This window comes from Folsomia candida, unplaced genomic scaffold (genome assembly GCF_002217175.1).
Source record: "Folsomia candida strain VU population unplaced genomic scaffold, ASM221717v1 Fcan01_Sc035, whole genome shotgun sequence".
NCBI lineage: Eukaryota > Metazoa > Arthropoda > Collembola > Entomobryomorpha > Isotomidae > Folsomia > Folsomia candida.
The window spans coordinates 798,481-815,161 of NW_019091227.1; the positions used below are offsets into that span (position 1 = coordinate 798,481).

The 16,681-nt window shown below is 34.5% G+C and overlaps 2 protein-coding genes across 3 annotated transcripts; both read right to left on the reverse strand.

The window, feature by feature from the left end:
• Positions 1-1,562: 1,562 nt before the first annotated feature.
• On the reverse strand, positions 1,563-3,427 carry LOC118439399. The gene is made up of 3 exons (XM_035860673.1): positions 3,021-3,427; positions 1,673-2,956; positions 1,563-1,579 (listed from the first exon to the last, which is right to left on the reverse strand). The coding sequence occupies exons 1-3, from the start codon at positions 3,283-3,285 to the stop codon at positions 1,563-1,565; spliced, it is 1,566 nt and encodes a 521-aa protein (XP_035716566.1). The 5' UTR covers positions 3,286-3,427.
• A 2,539-nt stretch (positions 3,428-5,966) lies between these two features.
• Positions 5,967-8,477, reverse strand: LOC110860860 (cytochrome P450 6k1). 2 transcript variants are annotated; one of them, XM_035860706.1, is made up of 3 exons: positions 7,367-8,477; positions 6,764-7,015; positions 5,967-6,342 (listed from the first exon to the last, which is right to left on the reverse strand). In XM_035860706.1, the coding sequence occupies exons 1-3, from the start codon at positions 8,337-8,339 to the stop codon at positions 6,164-6,166; spliced, it is 1,404 nt and encodes a 467-aa protein (XP_035716599.1). In that variant the 5' UTR covers positions 8,340-8,477; the 3' UTR covers positions 5,967-6,163. The 2 variants fall into 2 exon arrangements, with proteins under 2 accessions (XP_035716599.1, XP_035716600.1); XM_035860707.1 differs by having other exon boundaries at positions 6,195-6,335.
• Positions 8,478-16,681: the final 8,204 nt, after the last annotated feature.

Below are 16,681 nucleotides of genomic sequence, written 5' to 3' on the forward strand. Positions count from 1 at the left end.
GCGATGCGAAATAAGACGTTGTCGTGAGGATGCCCAGGGATTATTTCACACTGACCGGCAATAAAAATTGCCGGTTTGTGCGCCGTATTAGATTTTTTGGAAAATTCAACTACGCGAAATTATATATATTTAGGTGAATTCTTCTTCTGGTGTAAATTTTCCTGAATAAAAGAAATGCATTCCTTTACTTTATTCATAAACATGAAATTTCAATAGAATATCGTAATGTATCTGTTACTGCGATCCCTGTAAAATCTGGACTCGTTTCAAGAAAGTAAAACGACGAGATAAAAGTATATTTATTTGATTTTGATGAAAATAGTTCACAAAACTTGTTAAACTCAGCTAGGGAAATTATTCGTTTGAAATTAGATATGTTTGCAAGTCATATCTTTGCAAAAATATTGTTGCAAATAAATAAAATGAGTGTATTTGAGAACGAAAATTAATCGATTTACAAAATGAGGATTTTCTAAAATCGGGCAAATTTTACAACTTCAGTGAACATGAGTTATGAGTTAAATATTTTTTGAAGAAAATTTACCTAAAGCATATTTGGTTTATGAAATAAACATCGTCAAAGATTCGCAATTTGTCGTCGTAACTATTCAATTCGATTTCTTTTGGACGTTTTTGTCATTGTCCTAAAGTAGTTTTTGACGTCCAAAAAACTGCATGTTCGTGAATATTTGCCAAACTTCAAAGTTTCTGAAATCCACCAAGTTTAATCTGGATTCGAGGCCTTGTTTCAGGGAGCTAATTAGAATAAATACACTCAAAACAAAACGGTGTCAATATATGACTTAACCGCCTTGGTTACAATTGTGATTCCGAGTAGTAATGAATTTTTTCCGTCCGGTCATAACATTATAACCGGTATCAAAATCATCAAAACTCAGATTCGACATTGTAACCAAGGCGGCTAAGTCATATATTGACACCGGCGGTGTTGATTCGACAAATTTTTATTTTGAGTGTACTTCGATGCAAAAAATGCAATTTTGGTCAAGGAAGTGTATCAAATAAAAAGAATTTTAAAAACACTCAACGGCTCCAATGAAATTATCGACTTTGATAGGTAACAATTTTATAATGAGGCACTTCATGCAGCCCTTGATAACATTGTAAACTCCCGAAATTCTGTAAACTTGTAAAGTAAATTTTGAACTCCCTGCCGACATCTAAATTTGAAATTTGTATTATTTTTATACATGCAAATTACAAAATTATTCTAACAATGCAGGTTTTTTTCATGTAAAACTGGGATTTGAACGAGACATATACCAAAAAATCAGTCTACAAATCACAAGACACGTTTCTTTTGGAACTTTTTCCAATACTCAAGCGTTGACGTGCTATTACGTCACGAAGTGACGAAAAATGTGACGGCCCCTCCTATGCGAGTCGCGCTGACTCCCGTCCCACCGCTTCTCCAGAAATGACCTCTCACTCACTCTCGCCATATTTTCTCTCACTCATTTTACTCCCCCAGCTTAATATTTAAAATACATTATAGTTAAAGTAATTTAGTACATTTTTTAATATTTTCTAAATAAGTTTATTTAGGTGTAGGGTCCAGCTGGACAGTACATTAAATGATAATCATAAAAAAATTCATCAAAACAAAGAACACTATTACACCAGCTGCATGAAATAAATGCCATATTAGTACAATCATTTGAAGAACATTTCATATCATTATGAAAGTTGAAGCACACTTCCTTAACATTGCGAAAAACTGGTCTATCTTCTCCGTCCCAGATCCCACTCGAAAACCAACAGTACTTGATCATATTTCGAAATACGGGGGCCGATAATAAATAATGTACAAGAGATTGCATTTTCAACAAGCCGTCTCTAGTCAGAAGTTGTGGTGTTGGAGTTTTAGCGTGCACGCTTTCAAAAGAATAAAACTGTCTGGCCAAGTACTTCAGCTGTCGGTGGAAATAGGTATCTAGCGGTTGGCAAACATCGGTACAGTGTTCGGGAATAAATCTGACATCCATATTAAGATCATCGGTGCATCGAGATGTGTAAAGTCTTCTGTCTGTTTGGCCTGTCCACATATCTACATAAAGTAAATTTCCATTCCGATTATTGACGATTATTTCATCCAGAAATTCTTCCACCTTACTTCGATTCAGTTTCCCAGATTTTGTGCAGGTCACATAAATATTTGGAGCAATAAACATCGTATCCAGCACTCTTGGTCCAAATGTGCCATCGTTTTCTTGCAGACATATGAATACAGGGTCAAGGATATCTCCGGCATATGTTATAACATATTGAACTGTGTAACTGTGGGTGCATTTGTTTTTTGGCGACGAACAAGAACCAAATGTATATCTCTCCCCTTGTGTCGATAGTGTTCTAGCTGATACCATTTCATATCGGAAGCCTGTTTGGTCTGTATTAAATATTTTGTTGTATGCAAAGTTCTTGAGTAGTGGAACAATCTGCGCACGGAAATCTTCAGCATCCTGTTGTATGTCCTCAACTTCCTTTACAGCACGGAAGCTCACAAGTTTTTGAATTTTTCGTGAAACAATTCTGTTACGTCGCTTGAATGTGTTAAGCCACGAATGAGACGCCTTAAACATTAATCCGTTAAATTCTGACGCTTTGAGTATCGCCCACTTCTTCAAATCCATATCGTGAACAGGGAGATATTGTTCCCTACATAACTTAAATTGTTGATAAACATAGTTTTCGATTTCTATGAATAATTCGTATTTCGTCCCACCCATCTCAATTTGCTTTTTCCATCGGTTTATATAGTTGGGTTGACGTACTTTGCTGAAATTTTGTTGGAATGTCAAGAATTTCCACCCCGGATGTCTTTCAAATTCTTCAACTGCCCGTTTTTTATATTCCATTGAAACTTCAGATGGTAGTATATAATTTCCTTCTTGGTCAGTATATGGTTGGAACGTATCGTCCTCACTTGGTCCGTCGCCTAAATATATTTTGACACACTATTAAAACACTTTATATATACAAAATAAAGCAAGACACCTTACCATTTTCATTTTCATCGATGAATATAAATTCGTGAGTTATGTCGTGTAATTTTTCAAGCAGTAATTGTGCCAATTCTTCCTCTTCAATATTAGGTGGTGTTTCGTCATATGAATATGTATTTTTAATAATTTTAACGAGAGCATTGGCAACTGATAAAAAATTAATGCTGTCCATTTTACAAGAAATAAAATTATAGTAGTGAACGAATGAGGAAGTAAAAAAAGTGAGTGAGAGAAAATATGGCGAGAGTGAGTGAGAGGTCATTTCTGGAGAAGCGGTGGGACGGGAGTCAGCGCGACTCGCATAGGAGGGGCCGTCACATTTTTCGTCACTTCGTGACGTAATAGCACGTCAACGCTTGAGTATTGGAAAAAGTTCCAAAAGAAACGTGTCTTGTGATTTGTAGACTGATTTTTTGGTATATGTCTCGTTCAAATCCCAGTTTTACATGAAAAAAACCTGCATTGTAAGTTCAACAATGACACAGTTCACGCAGTCCTTGGTCACCTTTTAAAATCCGTAAACTTTTACAAACGTTTACAAAATTTTACAAATATTTCTTAGGAAAACTAGCTTCCAAATTTCTGTAAACTTACTCAGATCAAGAGCGTCGTTTTATAGTGTAAAACTTTGCAAAATTATTTTACAAAACTTCCGGCGTCAAGTTACAAATGACTGCGAGAATTACGTTTATTACGAGAATTGCAAAATATTATCGTTGGATTAGTAATTCGAAAAAATATATTTTTTTCATTCAGCAAATATATACAGATAAATTTTAGCAAAAAAATCTTGATATATATGCATACAATTTGTTGCCAAAAAATATCAAATTTGGTTTTAAAATCATTCAATTTCTTCAAATTGTAATTTTTTCGAAATCTCTTGTTTCTTTTACCCCAACTAGTTTTTAGGGTAAATTCTAGAGCAAAATCTTGTGCCAATATATATTTCCCATATTGCTGCATTTTCCCTGAGTAAATAAATTTGATCACCAAAATCGTGAACCTTTTAAGGGAATATTTGCCTCATGTTTCCAAGTTTAATTTCTAGGTGAAATTCATTTTCGCTGACGATATAAAAAATATAAATTTAACTAAAATACAAAAAAATAAAATTTTTGACACAGACGTCGTTTGTCTAACTTCAAGTATTTAATTACCCAAATTGCATTATCGACTTTGATGAGTAACAGCTTAATAACAAAACAAAAAAATACATGGTAGAACTCATTAATTTCGCATTTCATTAGAAGTGAAATCTCAATGATGAATTTTAATTGGAACAAAATATTAATTGATTTCAATTTATCAAAAGTTTATCGAAAAATTTTCTCAAAAATAAAACTTGCATCATTTTCCCGGTACTGATATCTTACCTTTTAATAATTGTCAATAATAATTTTCATAATTTGTACAAATTAAATTATTGACTTCAATGGGTAACAGTTCCATGGTAAAATTATAATAACATTTATCCTCGTTGATATGGTAATTTCACATTTTAGGTATGAAATCGTAATGTTCTTGTATATTTTATTTCGACGGTATGCTCTATTTTTAGACTGATTTTTACACATTTTGAAGATGAACAAACTGCAGTTTTTCAATTTTCTTATCGTGTTAGTTATTAACGCCAAATTTACTAACAAGGGAAGGTCCCCGACTGCTTACCGTGTCCAGGGTACCCACTATGCTTTTTTGAATCTACTAGGGCCCCAGATGAAGGATTCATTCATATTTCCGTGTAAAACTCATATTTGGCGCCATGGCGTGGCGCCAAATTTGCCAAATTTCAATGTTTTTATTTTTGAAACCGCCATAGCTTTTGAAATCCTAGACGGATTTTAAAAATGTTTGGCAAAAATCATGACAAGGAGTTGAACTTTCGTATTCCATGAAATTTTTTCCAAAATTATCACTTTTAACTTTTCGCAAAATTTCGTAATTTTGTTAGAAATGGGGGTTCGTCGGAAAAATGCTAAAAATATCTCAAAAATTAGGAATTTTGTATTTTTATTTTTTCTCAAAAATTTCGACTTTTGTGATCATTTTAAGCATAAAATTTTGAAAATCCGACATAAACTGCAAAAGTTATGAGGGTTTGAAATTGGTCGAAAATGCAAATTTTTAAGTTTGGGGCTATACCATGACGCCAAATATGAGTTTTACACGGAAATATGAATGAATCCTTCATCTGGTGTCCTAGTAGATTCTAAAAAACATAGTGGGTACCCTGGACACGATAAGCAGTCGGGGACCTTCCCTTGTAAGTTACGAAGTTTGGGATATTAACATGTTATTTAAAGGTTTGATTACACTTGTCTCACTGCAAATGATTTAAGTGGTATGGATAATTCGGATAACATATTTTTTGGTTAATTAAAGTTAAAGTTAAAGTTACATAATATTAGGGTTCTTATTTTTTCGAAATTTAAAATTTGGCCGAGAACAGGTTTGCTGAGTGAGTTGCGTAAAGGTTTTGCGAGTAGAAAATTGTGCACTGGATTTGAATTTTGAACCATCTATTTTGTAAAATAATAAGAAAAATAATCTAATTCTGTTTTTGCTTATTGACCATTTTTTTGTTTCTCAAACAGAAAGGTGAAATTTTGCATGAAGCTGCAGGGATACATCAGATTTATAAATGGCATGCATTTAAAGCCTCTCCAATTAAATGGGAAGTACCCTCCAAATATTTCAGAAGTACCCTTCATGGATATCTGCCTCCTAAAGTTATTTTTGAATTAGGGTTTTGGTGGCAAACTACCTCTTAAAATAATGTACATATCTACAACCCAAAATTTTAGGATTTTAAATAAAAAAACGTATCATTTATATGCAATTAAAGTTGAAATGACACAATTTTCAAGATGTTTTTTTTGCAAAGAGAACTCAGCGACGCAAATTTGAGTTTAGAACAAATTTTATAAGTCAAATGAAGAATTCAATAAAATAATTATTTTTATTCACGAGACTTTTAGACAAGTAAGTAGGAAATTTAAGAAACTATAACGTAAAAATCGAAACTTACATACTTATTTTTCGTATACTAAATTAAGTCTGTATTTGTATATTTATTAATTGCATTCAAAATTAAATCAGGTAAAATTTGACTAAATGCATGGAAAGTGTCTGCATATTCAGGTCGCAATTGTGCCAGGTCTTCGTTTGAGGGCCAACCACATGCCCCCCTTTGGTTTGAGAGATGCTCCGTTTTGATACTCCATCGGAATTAGCGTCCTTTTGGAGGGTTCAATTTCAAAATTGTGAACGAGTTGGGCAATCACTAGCTTCACTTCGGTCAAGGCAAATCTCATCCCCGAAAAAACCATGAATTTTTATAAATCTTAATTTTGCAAATAATTAGTCAACTGTTATTCAATTATTAGCTATTCAATTAACGCAGTGCTTGGTAACTTTGTAAAATGAGTAAATTTGTTAGCAAAATAAGTTAACAAACATTTTACAAGCAAGAAAAAGACGTCTTTGATCGGAGTTAGTTTCCAAAAATTTGTGGGCTAATTTTCCTTCAAAATGTTTGTATAAGTGTACAGAATTTATGAATTTTACAAAGTTAGTTGCGTGAATTGTCGCAGTGTCGAAGTTAAAATCCATTTTTTAAATTTGTATCTTTAAAAATAATTAAAATTCAAAATTAGGTCAAATAATTTAGGAATAATGAAATTGAAGAAACTTGAAAGTCTTTTTGAAAAATTCTTATTTAATTTTATTTCACTCACCAATGCAATTCCGAGGCCCTTGTCCAAACGGGAGGAAAGCGAACTGGTTAAGTTTTCCCTTATTTTCGGGTGAAAATCGTTCCGGATCGAACTTTTCGGGTTCGGGATAGTACCGTTCGTCGTGATGGATTCCAATTATGGGGACAAGTATGGCTTCTTTCTTGGAGATCGTGACACCGGTACCGGGGAGCAAATAGTCTTGATTGCAAGCTCTATCAGTGACCGGTTGTGGTGGGTAAAATCTCAAAGTTTCTGTAAAAATGTGATTCAATCATATAAATTTAAAAAATGGCCATTTGTAAATATAATTGTTAGCATTATATAAATCGTAGCGAGGACCTGGTAACATTTTAAAATCCGTAAATTCCGTGAACTTGCAAACATTTACAAAATTTTGAATTTGAATTTTGAGTAAGTTTACAAAAACGTATTTTTGTAAACTTACTCACACCAAGGGCGTCTTTTTATTTTGTAAAAGTTTGAAAAATAATTTTTCCAAAATTTGCGGATTTTACGAGCTTCAAAGAACTGCGTGAATTAATATGCCTCCAAACAATACATACATAAATACACATTTAGAATTTTAAAATTCTAATTACTCACCATGTATCACCATATCCAGATATCCCATTTTATGCACCGAATCATACGTAAAATCCCCATCACCTTCCTCCAAAACGGTTTCCACTTCTTTCCTCAACTTATCCTGAATCTCTGGATAAATCGCCAACGCATAAACACAAAAGAGCAACAGTGACTGCGTCGTATCAAATCCAGCCAAGATAAAAAGCACACAATTCGACACGATCCCATCATCATCCAACGCTTCGTCGATCCCTTGACCTTTGACCTCCCCCTTGATAATTGCATCCCTCTCAAACCTCTCCAACTCACTTTCCTCCTCTTTCACCAACTTATTCTCCCTCGCCTCCATCATCAACTGGATAAAATCGTTCCCCTTCCGCCCCTCCGAAATCCTCTCTTTAATCACAGATTTAATCCCATCGTTAAAAAACTTGTGCATATTTTCCTCAAACATTGTAATCCCAAACCACTCGGAAACTTTGGGAAGTCCAAACACTATCAAAAACTTGAAAAAGTTCTTCACGGTAAACTGAATTTGTAATTTTTTCCCCATCAGTTCAAAAAGTGAGGGGTCCAGCTGGTCAAAAGCGTGCGAATTCATCCCACAAACGGCCGAGGCGATCGTGTCCATGGTGAATTTGGAGTATCCGTCGCCCAAGTCGATTTCGCCATGGGGCGACTCCGCCATCCGCTCGTCGACGTAGGCGACCAACTTTTTTGCACTGTCGTTAAAGAGGGGGAAGAGCCGTTTAATCTTGCCTGTCGTAAAGGTCGGCGATAACTTTGACCTCAACCCTTTCCACTGTTCGTCATGGAGGAAAATCAGCATTTTGTTGACAAGCACGTCATTGCTCGGCATTTGGAAGCGACGGTTCACAAAATGGTCGAAATCCTTGACGAAAATGTGTTTCAACACGGTCAAATCCGTGACGTAGTAGTTCGTCGCACCCATCACGGTTTTTCCGGCGACGGGCACGCCTGCTTGGCGCATTTTGGCGTAACTTTCTTGAATGATGGCGAGCCTCCCGTTTTTCTTGAAGAGGTAATTGAAACTGAAAATGTTTCCGATCCAGAGGATTTTTTTTGGAGCGGAAATATAAGATTTCTTTGGTGACGGAATACACGTAGAAGGTGGTGAGGATGATGGTAAGGATGAGGAGGATGGTGGCGATTGAAATCATGGCGAATTTGACCAAATATATAAATTATAAGTAAATTTGCGACACTGTTTTGATCAAAAATCTGTATGTTGTTGGCCAGCAGCTGAGTGAGTGAGTACGAAATGAAATGTACGTACGTGTGGACAAATCTGGATTTGGGTCCAGGATCCTAACCTAGCCTAACATATCCAGACTTATATAACCATTGTTGTTTATTCTGCCTCAGCATTCCAGTCAGGGTTTCTTCGCGTCTCATCATCATACCCCGGAAAAATATTTTTTTATCCTACCCTACTCATGTTGAGCTCAACACGAGTAGGGTAGGATAAAAAAATATTTGTCCGGGGTATGCTCATCATATGCTTCACAATACATGCTAAAGACATATCTGAAATTAGTCTAATCATAATTTTTTTCCTGAAGAACAAAAAATAATTTGTGTCCTTTACTATTTTCCCAAAAGATGACCTGTTACAAAACCTCAAAATATTAATATTACTATGTTAAATGTAATATTTCAAATTGCAATTTGCAATTATTGAGCTTTTATTGCAGACATTTCTTATTTAGGAAAATAGTAAAGGACAGAAAAGACTTATTTTTGTAGTTCTTTCAGAAAAAAATTATGAAGAGGTTAATTTCAGATATTGCTTTACAATGAATGTGAAGAATAGGAGACGCGTAGAAACCCTGATTCCAGTCTGAATCACCACACGAAATACGGGGCGGAATTGCATCACAAATATGTTATGTAAGTATTACATAATGGTCAATATGAGTCTACAAAAAACAAGGAGATGTGTAATAATACATCCAATAGTATTTCACGGGTGAAAGTTTGATTACAATTTTTGGATTTTCGTTTTCTGAATGATTTTTACATTAATTTTGTCATGTTTGTTCTTCACGATACTAAAACTTGCAAAAGTAAAAATTGAACGTTGAATAAAAATCAAATTTTATGTTATACTTGATCAAAAAGCCATTACGGTTGGGTCGGTTGGTTAAAATATTGAACAAAGCCATAAAAAATAAAATGCAATGAAATTCGTCGTTGTATTATTATTGGAATTGTCGAGGCGCATATGCTTTTATGAAATCGAAAGAAAAAAATGTCATTTATTTTACGAATTGTAAATATGAAAATTAATTTTGAACAAATTAATAATAAGTTCAACAAATATGTACAGATAAACTATGGAAAGAAAACCCTCCTGTACCTACAAAATAATATATTATTTTAATTAACCACCACACGATATTAAATTTGGCCTTAAAATCATTCTATTTTATTTCAAACCGCATTTATTTTTTAACAAAACTTCATACTTCTTTTACCTCAAATACTTTTTAGAGCCAATTAATTCTAGAGAAAAACTTTCTCCCAATATATGTCGCTCATTGTATCGCATTTTCTTCTGGCAAATAAATTTTATCACAAAAATCGTGTACTGTTTTAAGCAAATATTTGCCAAGCTTCAATGTTTTTTAAATTTGCCAAGTTTTATCTCAATTTGAGCCCGAGTTTCACCAAGAAATTTAATATAAAGACAAGTTGACGTTACTACATCTAAGTAACATATTAAGGCACTCAACTTTCTAAAATTAGATTATCGTCTTGGGAGGGTAACAATTTTATGATTAAATTGTACGAACATTTATCCTGGTTAATATGATAGATGAAACCGATTAATTTCTCACATTAGGGATGAAATCGTAATATTATTTGATTTCGATGGTATGCTCTTTTTTACGCATTTTGACAGATGAACGAAGTCCAGTTTCTTCATTTTCTTAACATGATAGATTAGATGGTCATTAGCGCCGTGAGAATAATTTACAAAATTCAGATTATAAATAATAAATTGAAGATGAAATAGTTGTCCAGGTATAATGTTATTAAAATTTTTTATAAATTAACATCAACTAATATTTTGCTCCAATTAAAATTCATTATTACGATTTTATACCTGAATAGATGTAAAATTAATGGGTTCCACCACCTTATAAACGAGGATATATAATTTGTTCACAATTTTATTGAGGCAATTCTCCCAGTCATTGATATTAATAACTTGTAAACTCCGTAAGTTTTGTAAAATAATGTTGCAAACGATTACAAAATAAAGAGGCGCCCTTAATCTGAGCAGTTTACAGAAATTTGTAACTAATTTTCCCTTGAAATACTGGTAAAATTTTGTAACTCTTCAGAATTTCGGGAGTTTACAATGTTACCAAGTTAAGCAAATATTCATGAACACGAACAAGTACACGCAGTGTTTTGTTTTGAACGTCCAAAGGAACTTTTTGGGCTACTTTTGGGCTACTTTTTGGCTACTTTTAAGCTATTATTGGGTTGCACATGCGTACAAAAGAATTTTATATCAAATTGATTAATTATGACGTCAAAATACGAATCTTAAGCAAATCAAGTATATGTTGCAAATGTGCTTCAGGTATTGTGAAACTATTTCTAAAAAAATTACCTAAAGTTAATTGAACTTGTAAATTTTGCTACGTTTTAGAAAATCTTCATTTTATAGATCGGTTAAATTTTGCTTTCAAATATACTGATTTTATTTTACCTATTTGCAACAATATTTTTGCAAATATATGATAATATATTATTACCCCTCTACTTCTGTGGACTTTGTGAAACAAATCTAATTTCGAATAAATAATTTCACTGTCTGAGTTTAACATGAAACAATTTCCAACGAAATCAAGCAAAGATATTATATCTTGTTATTTTACTATCTTGCAGCGAACCCATATTTTATAGAGAATTGAAATTTCATGTTTGTTTATTAAAGAATGCATTTCCTTCTTTCGGCGGAAATTTAAGCCAGAAGAAGAATTCACCTACATAAATATAAATACGCAATATGTAAATATAAATACGCTCAGTAGAATTTGCAAAAAATCTAATACGGCGCACAAACCGGTAATTTTTATTGAAATCACTGTTCAAATTCTGGACGTACTCTGTTCTAGTCTTGATTCTTCATAAATTTCCTGAATTTCCTGAAGACATTTTCGTATCTCCTGAATTTCATAATATAAATGATCTTCTTTTAATGCAAAGGGAATAAACTATTATTATTATATCTGCGGTATTGATATGGATGGAAAATCGAAAAGCTTAGAAAAGACTCAAATTTATTATTTTCCACTTATTTATGTATTTAATATATTGATTTAATTGATTATTTGGTCACTCTGAATTTGAAGGAAAATGATTGAATGTAAATGAAAATCTTCCGTCAGAAATTGGGATGACTGAACTTTGAATGAAAAAAGTTTTTTTTGAACAGGTATGGGAGAGAGCTGGGCTTAAGAGTGTTTCAACCTATAATAAAGATTAGCATTCATGAAAATGTAATTTTACAGAGTTGGTGTCATCCTACTTAAATTTTTATTGCACTCAATTATCGACCTTGATGGGTACAATTTAATAACGAAAGACTATTAATAAACTATTAATAATACTATTAATTTAATAACATAAATATGGGTATCAATTTTTGGCATGATTTTTTAGTATCACTCGCTGGACAATCCCGGTGTAGTTTGAAAAAAGGTTCAATGGTAGCTAAAACCAAATGAAAGCCATTAAAGCCCAAAAATCCGACCTAATAAAACCCTGAATCAGAATACCCTGAAGTTAAACTATGATGGTAAGTGTCCAAAAAACAAAAAAAAACGCACTATGAAGGTTTCGAACATAAACTAAAATTAAGAATTCACCTAAATACAATTACGTTGAGTTGAATTTACCAAAATATCGAATATGGCACACAAACCAGCAATTTTTATTGAATTCTTTTTAAATCAAATAATCAATTAAATCAATATTAGATACATAAATAAATCGAAAATGGTTAAAATAACTGTCAATTTGGCTCTTTAACAATTTAATAATAAAAATAAATAAATATAGTAGAACCAATCAATTTCACATTTTATTGCGTATCAAATCTTAACGATGAATTTTAATTGGCACAACGAATTAATTTGGAAAAGTGAAAGGATAAGGGCTCACTTGTAGACTTGAAGGGGTCCGGATTAGGCCTTTTTGTCAACGTTTCCACCTCAAAGGGTCTTCTTCAGGACGACGAAGAGGATTGCTTCACATGGTGGTTTGTGGGTGAATGGGGAAAAAAAGAGGAAAGGAAAAGACTGAAGGAGTAAAAAAGTATTGTAAGATAGGAGGAAGACAACCGTTAAGCACGTAACGGTTTAGGCTCAGGAACCTCGGGGTCGCCCAGACGCCCGTCGGCAATGCAAACCGCCTTGAGGGTGAAAGAGAAGACTAAAATTATTTAGGAAGAAAGGAAAAATTAACATTTAAGCCAGGGGGCTTATTAGATTTGAACAGGAAAATAATCTTATTTTCTAAATGTAATCTACTGTTTTCATCGACTGGGGCGTGTAATAATGCAGTGATTTGGATATCATCAGTATTATGATTTAAAACAAAATGATCAGAGACAGTGGTATGAGAATCATTACGAATAGATAATAAATGCTCACGAAAGCGATCCGAAAGTTTACGACTAGTTTGACCAATATAAATAGTATCTGTACATTTTTTGCACGTAATGGCGTAAATTAAGCACGAGCTAACACATGAAAAAGTCGTTTTGATTTTAAAACCGAAATTATTGCATTTTAAGGTGGGTTGTTGAGTTACAAAGTTACAGGTCTTACAGCGAGATCTGAGACAGGGGAAGGTACCAAACTTGGATACCGCATTGGAGATGGGGTCAGAAATTGGTTTTAATTGAGATCGGACTAAAAGTTGTTTCAAATTTGGGGCACGGCGATAGCCGTAGACTGGTTTGTTTGTAAAAACATTGTTCTTACTTAGAATCGAATTGAATAAAGATTTAGTTTTGTTAATCACTGGATTGACCGAAGGAGAATAGCCAACAACAAGGGGCAAAACATTTTTTTGGGATTTGACCTTTTGGACAAGTAGAGAATTTCTAGGAATATGTTTTACTTTGTTCAGGGCGTTAAGTAAAAGATCGTGTGGATAACCGCGATTTTGAAAAAATTCACACATAGTGGCACTTTGGGAGATAAAATCATCATGATCACTGCAGATGCGCTTAAGGCGTAAAAATTGGGAATATGGGATGCTATCAAGCATATGTTTTGGGTGGCAAGAGTCGTATGGAAGGTAAGAATGGGAATCAGTAGGTTTGTAGTAAATTGTAGTACGGAAATGGTTTACGGGAAACGAAACTTCAACATCCAGAAAAGGGACCGAATTGGTGGAAACTGTTGTGTCGAATTTAATAGCAGGGTGAATTTGGGACATGGCATTCAAAAAAATATCAATATTTTCACGAGAGTCGAGGAACAACATAAAAATATCATCAATAAAGCGTTTATAAAGACGGGGTAAGGGACCGGTATAATTATCAAAAAAAAAGTTTTTCTTGGTAAGCGAGAAAAGAACACGCATAACTGGGACCGGCTCGAGTTCCCATTGCGACACCGGAAATTTGGGAATAAAACTCGGAGTTGAAATCAAAAGCATTGAGGGTAAGTACAAGTTCTAACAGTCGAATGAGAACATAGGTTGGGGGATCATTAACTGACCTGAGGTCAAAGAAAAATTTCGCTGCAATAAGTCCATCAGCGTGGGGAATGACAGTGTAAAGTTGATTGACATCGGAAGTGATAAGAAACACGGGATTGTCAGAGGGACTAGATAAAACGAAATCATTGAGACAAATTAAAAAATCAGTGGTGTCTTTTAGGTAGGAAGGGGTTAGGGCTACTAAAGGTTGTAGGACAGTGTCAACAAAGGCTGAGATAAGGGATGTGGGGCAAGAAACTGTGGATACAATTGGACGGCCAGGGTAACCCGGTTTGTGAATTTTTGGTTGCAGATAGAATTGAGAACATCTGGGGGATTTTTGAATTAGACGCTGAGCGAATACGGGGAGGTCACCACTACTAATAAAATTATTTATTGTTGTAGAGACAACTTTTTGATAAGATGGGGTTGGATCGTCGTCAAGTTTATCATAAAATTGAGGGTTATTCAGTTGCGAGAGTGCTTCAGAAATATAAAGGTCACGACGCCAGACAACAGTTGAGCCACCTTTGTCGGCTTTGCGAATGACGATGTCATTACGTGAAGAAAGAGTTTTGATGGCACGGAGTTCATTTGCAGAAAGGTTGGACTTTTTAGATTTGAAATGGGAACCTGACAAAGGAAGGGAATCGCGACAAGACTGAATAAAAATGTGTTAGCTCGTGCTTAATTTACGCCATTACGTGCAAAAAATGTACAGATACTATTTATATTGGTCAAACTAGTCGTAAACTTTCGGATCGCTTTCGTGAGCATTTATTATCTATTCGTAATGATTCTCATACCACTGTCTCTGATCATTTTGTTTTAAATCATAATACTGATGATATCCAAATCACTGCATTATTACACGCCCCAGTCGATGAAAACAGTAGATTACATTTAGAAAATAAGATTATTTTCCTGTTCAAATCTAATAAGCCCCCTGGCTTAACCTTTAGGATCCCATTTCAAAATTGTTGTCACGAAAAATCGTATCACTAAGTCCCTAATTAATCTTCAATTAAATGCCCTTTAAGGCCCAAATAATTGTCAGCTATCTGTCCTCACGCACCCAAGCTGCTGAATCTTTTTCGACCACACTGACCCGAATTTTATTTTCAAGAAAAAACCAACGGAATATATTTGTATTATCACATGCAATGATAATCCACAAAAACTACTTCCCATATACATATACTATTACCGTGGTGAAAAACCTATTAGTACAGCTTCGCATAGCCCGAACCAGAAATTTTTATCCCAGTGAGGCCTTATGTATTTGCCATGTCTGTCTTTCGGTCCACCGATACCATACACCCAAAACGGTTTGCCTTCAAATTTTGCAGGTGCCAAAAATAATCGAGTTCGCAAGTGAGCCAAATCTGTCGAGTGAGGTCATATAGATAGGTGGGTGGAATCGACACCAAACTTGAAAATGTCGCTAGAAAGCTGAAATTCAGCACATTGAGTGCTAATGGCGTGTAATGAAAGACTCGGAGGGGAAATCTAAAAATATTTAACCAGAGGGACAATATGGGGTGGAGGAGGGAGATGACCCATACCGATTTTCAAAAATAGCCACAAACCTACATTGTCTGCAATTATACAATGTCCTTAGTCAAGGACGGACCGCTCCTAAATTTTTGTCCGAATTGACCGGACTGCGATTACCACACCCCGTGTTGGGAATGGTCGAATGTGTGCAGAATATTTGTTATTTTGTGGAGTATTTACAAATCCTTCCTTGACTACCAGGACCACTGTGACTTGCTTCTTTCAAATCTTCCAAAGTTTTATTTGCTATTCAGAAGTCATTTTTAGCCCCTATCCCAAATTCCAGCTGAAAATAGCAACTTTTAAAAACCAGTATGGGTCACCCTCTAGAGTCACTAAGGTTACACATTGACCACTTTGAACTTCATATACTTTCATGAGAACCCATTCAGTATCCCTATGCCGATTTTTATATTTTTACGACAATGTCTTAAAACCGGCATGGGTCACCCATAGGGTCCCCTCGGTAAGATTTTGCAATTTTACTTCATATTCTTTCAATAGAAGCCATTAGCAAGCTCTATACCAAATTTCAGCTTTCTATGACAATTTTGAAATTTTAGTGTATAGTACCCCATCCACTCAGACGACCCCCACCGGTCAACCACTTGACCAATTTCCCCCATCTGCGAACTCGTTTCTAACTTTGTCCAATTTGCATATACTAAAAATTTCATGTGAATCGGGTCAGTCGTTTTGGCTCTAGCCTGTTCACGGACAGACAGACAGACGGACAACCATCACGATTCCATAAGCCCTAACTCGGGCGCCATATCAAAACCCTTCAATTTCATGCAATGTTTCCACGGTCGCCAAATTTGTAATTTTTTGCAAATACACGTATTTGTGTATACGGGATTCAACGCATTTTGTCGCGTATTCATGATATTCATGTATCTGGGACACAGGGTCAAATTTCAAAATTCCATGACATTCGTGGACTTGGGATTTGTGGGATGTTTTACAAATTCCATGACACTCGTGTACATGGGATTTAAGTGAAAATTTAATAAATTCCATGACATT

Coding starts and splice junctions, on each gene's coding strand:
- LOC118439399 (XM_035860673.1), bottom strand. CDS start 3,285: ATGACCTCTCACTCACTCTCGCCATATTTTCTCTCACTCACTTTTTTT. Junction 2,957..3,020: donor CATCGATGAAAATGAAAATG/GTAAGGTGTCTT, acceptor AAATATATTTAG/GCGACGGACCAAGTGAGGAC.
- LOC110860860 (XM_035860706.1), bottom strand. CDS start 8,339: ATGCGCCAAGCAGGCGTGCCCGTCGCCGGAAAAACCGTGATGGGTGCG. Junction 7,016..7,366: donor TCTGGATATGGTGATACATG/GTGAGTAATTAG, acceptor ACATTTTTACAG/AAACTTTGAGATTTTACCCA. Junction 6,343..6,763: donor AGGGCCTCGGAATTGCATTG/GTGAGTGAAATA, acceptor TGGTTTTTTCGG/GGATGAGATTTGCCTTGACC.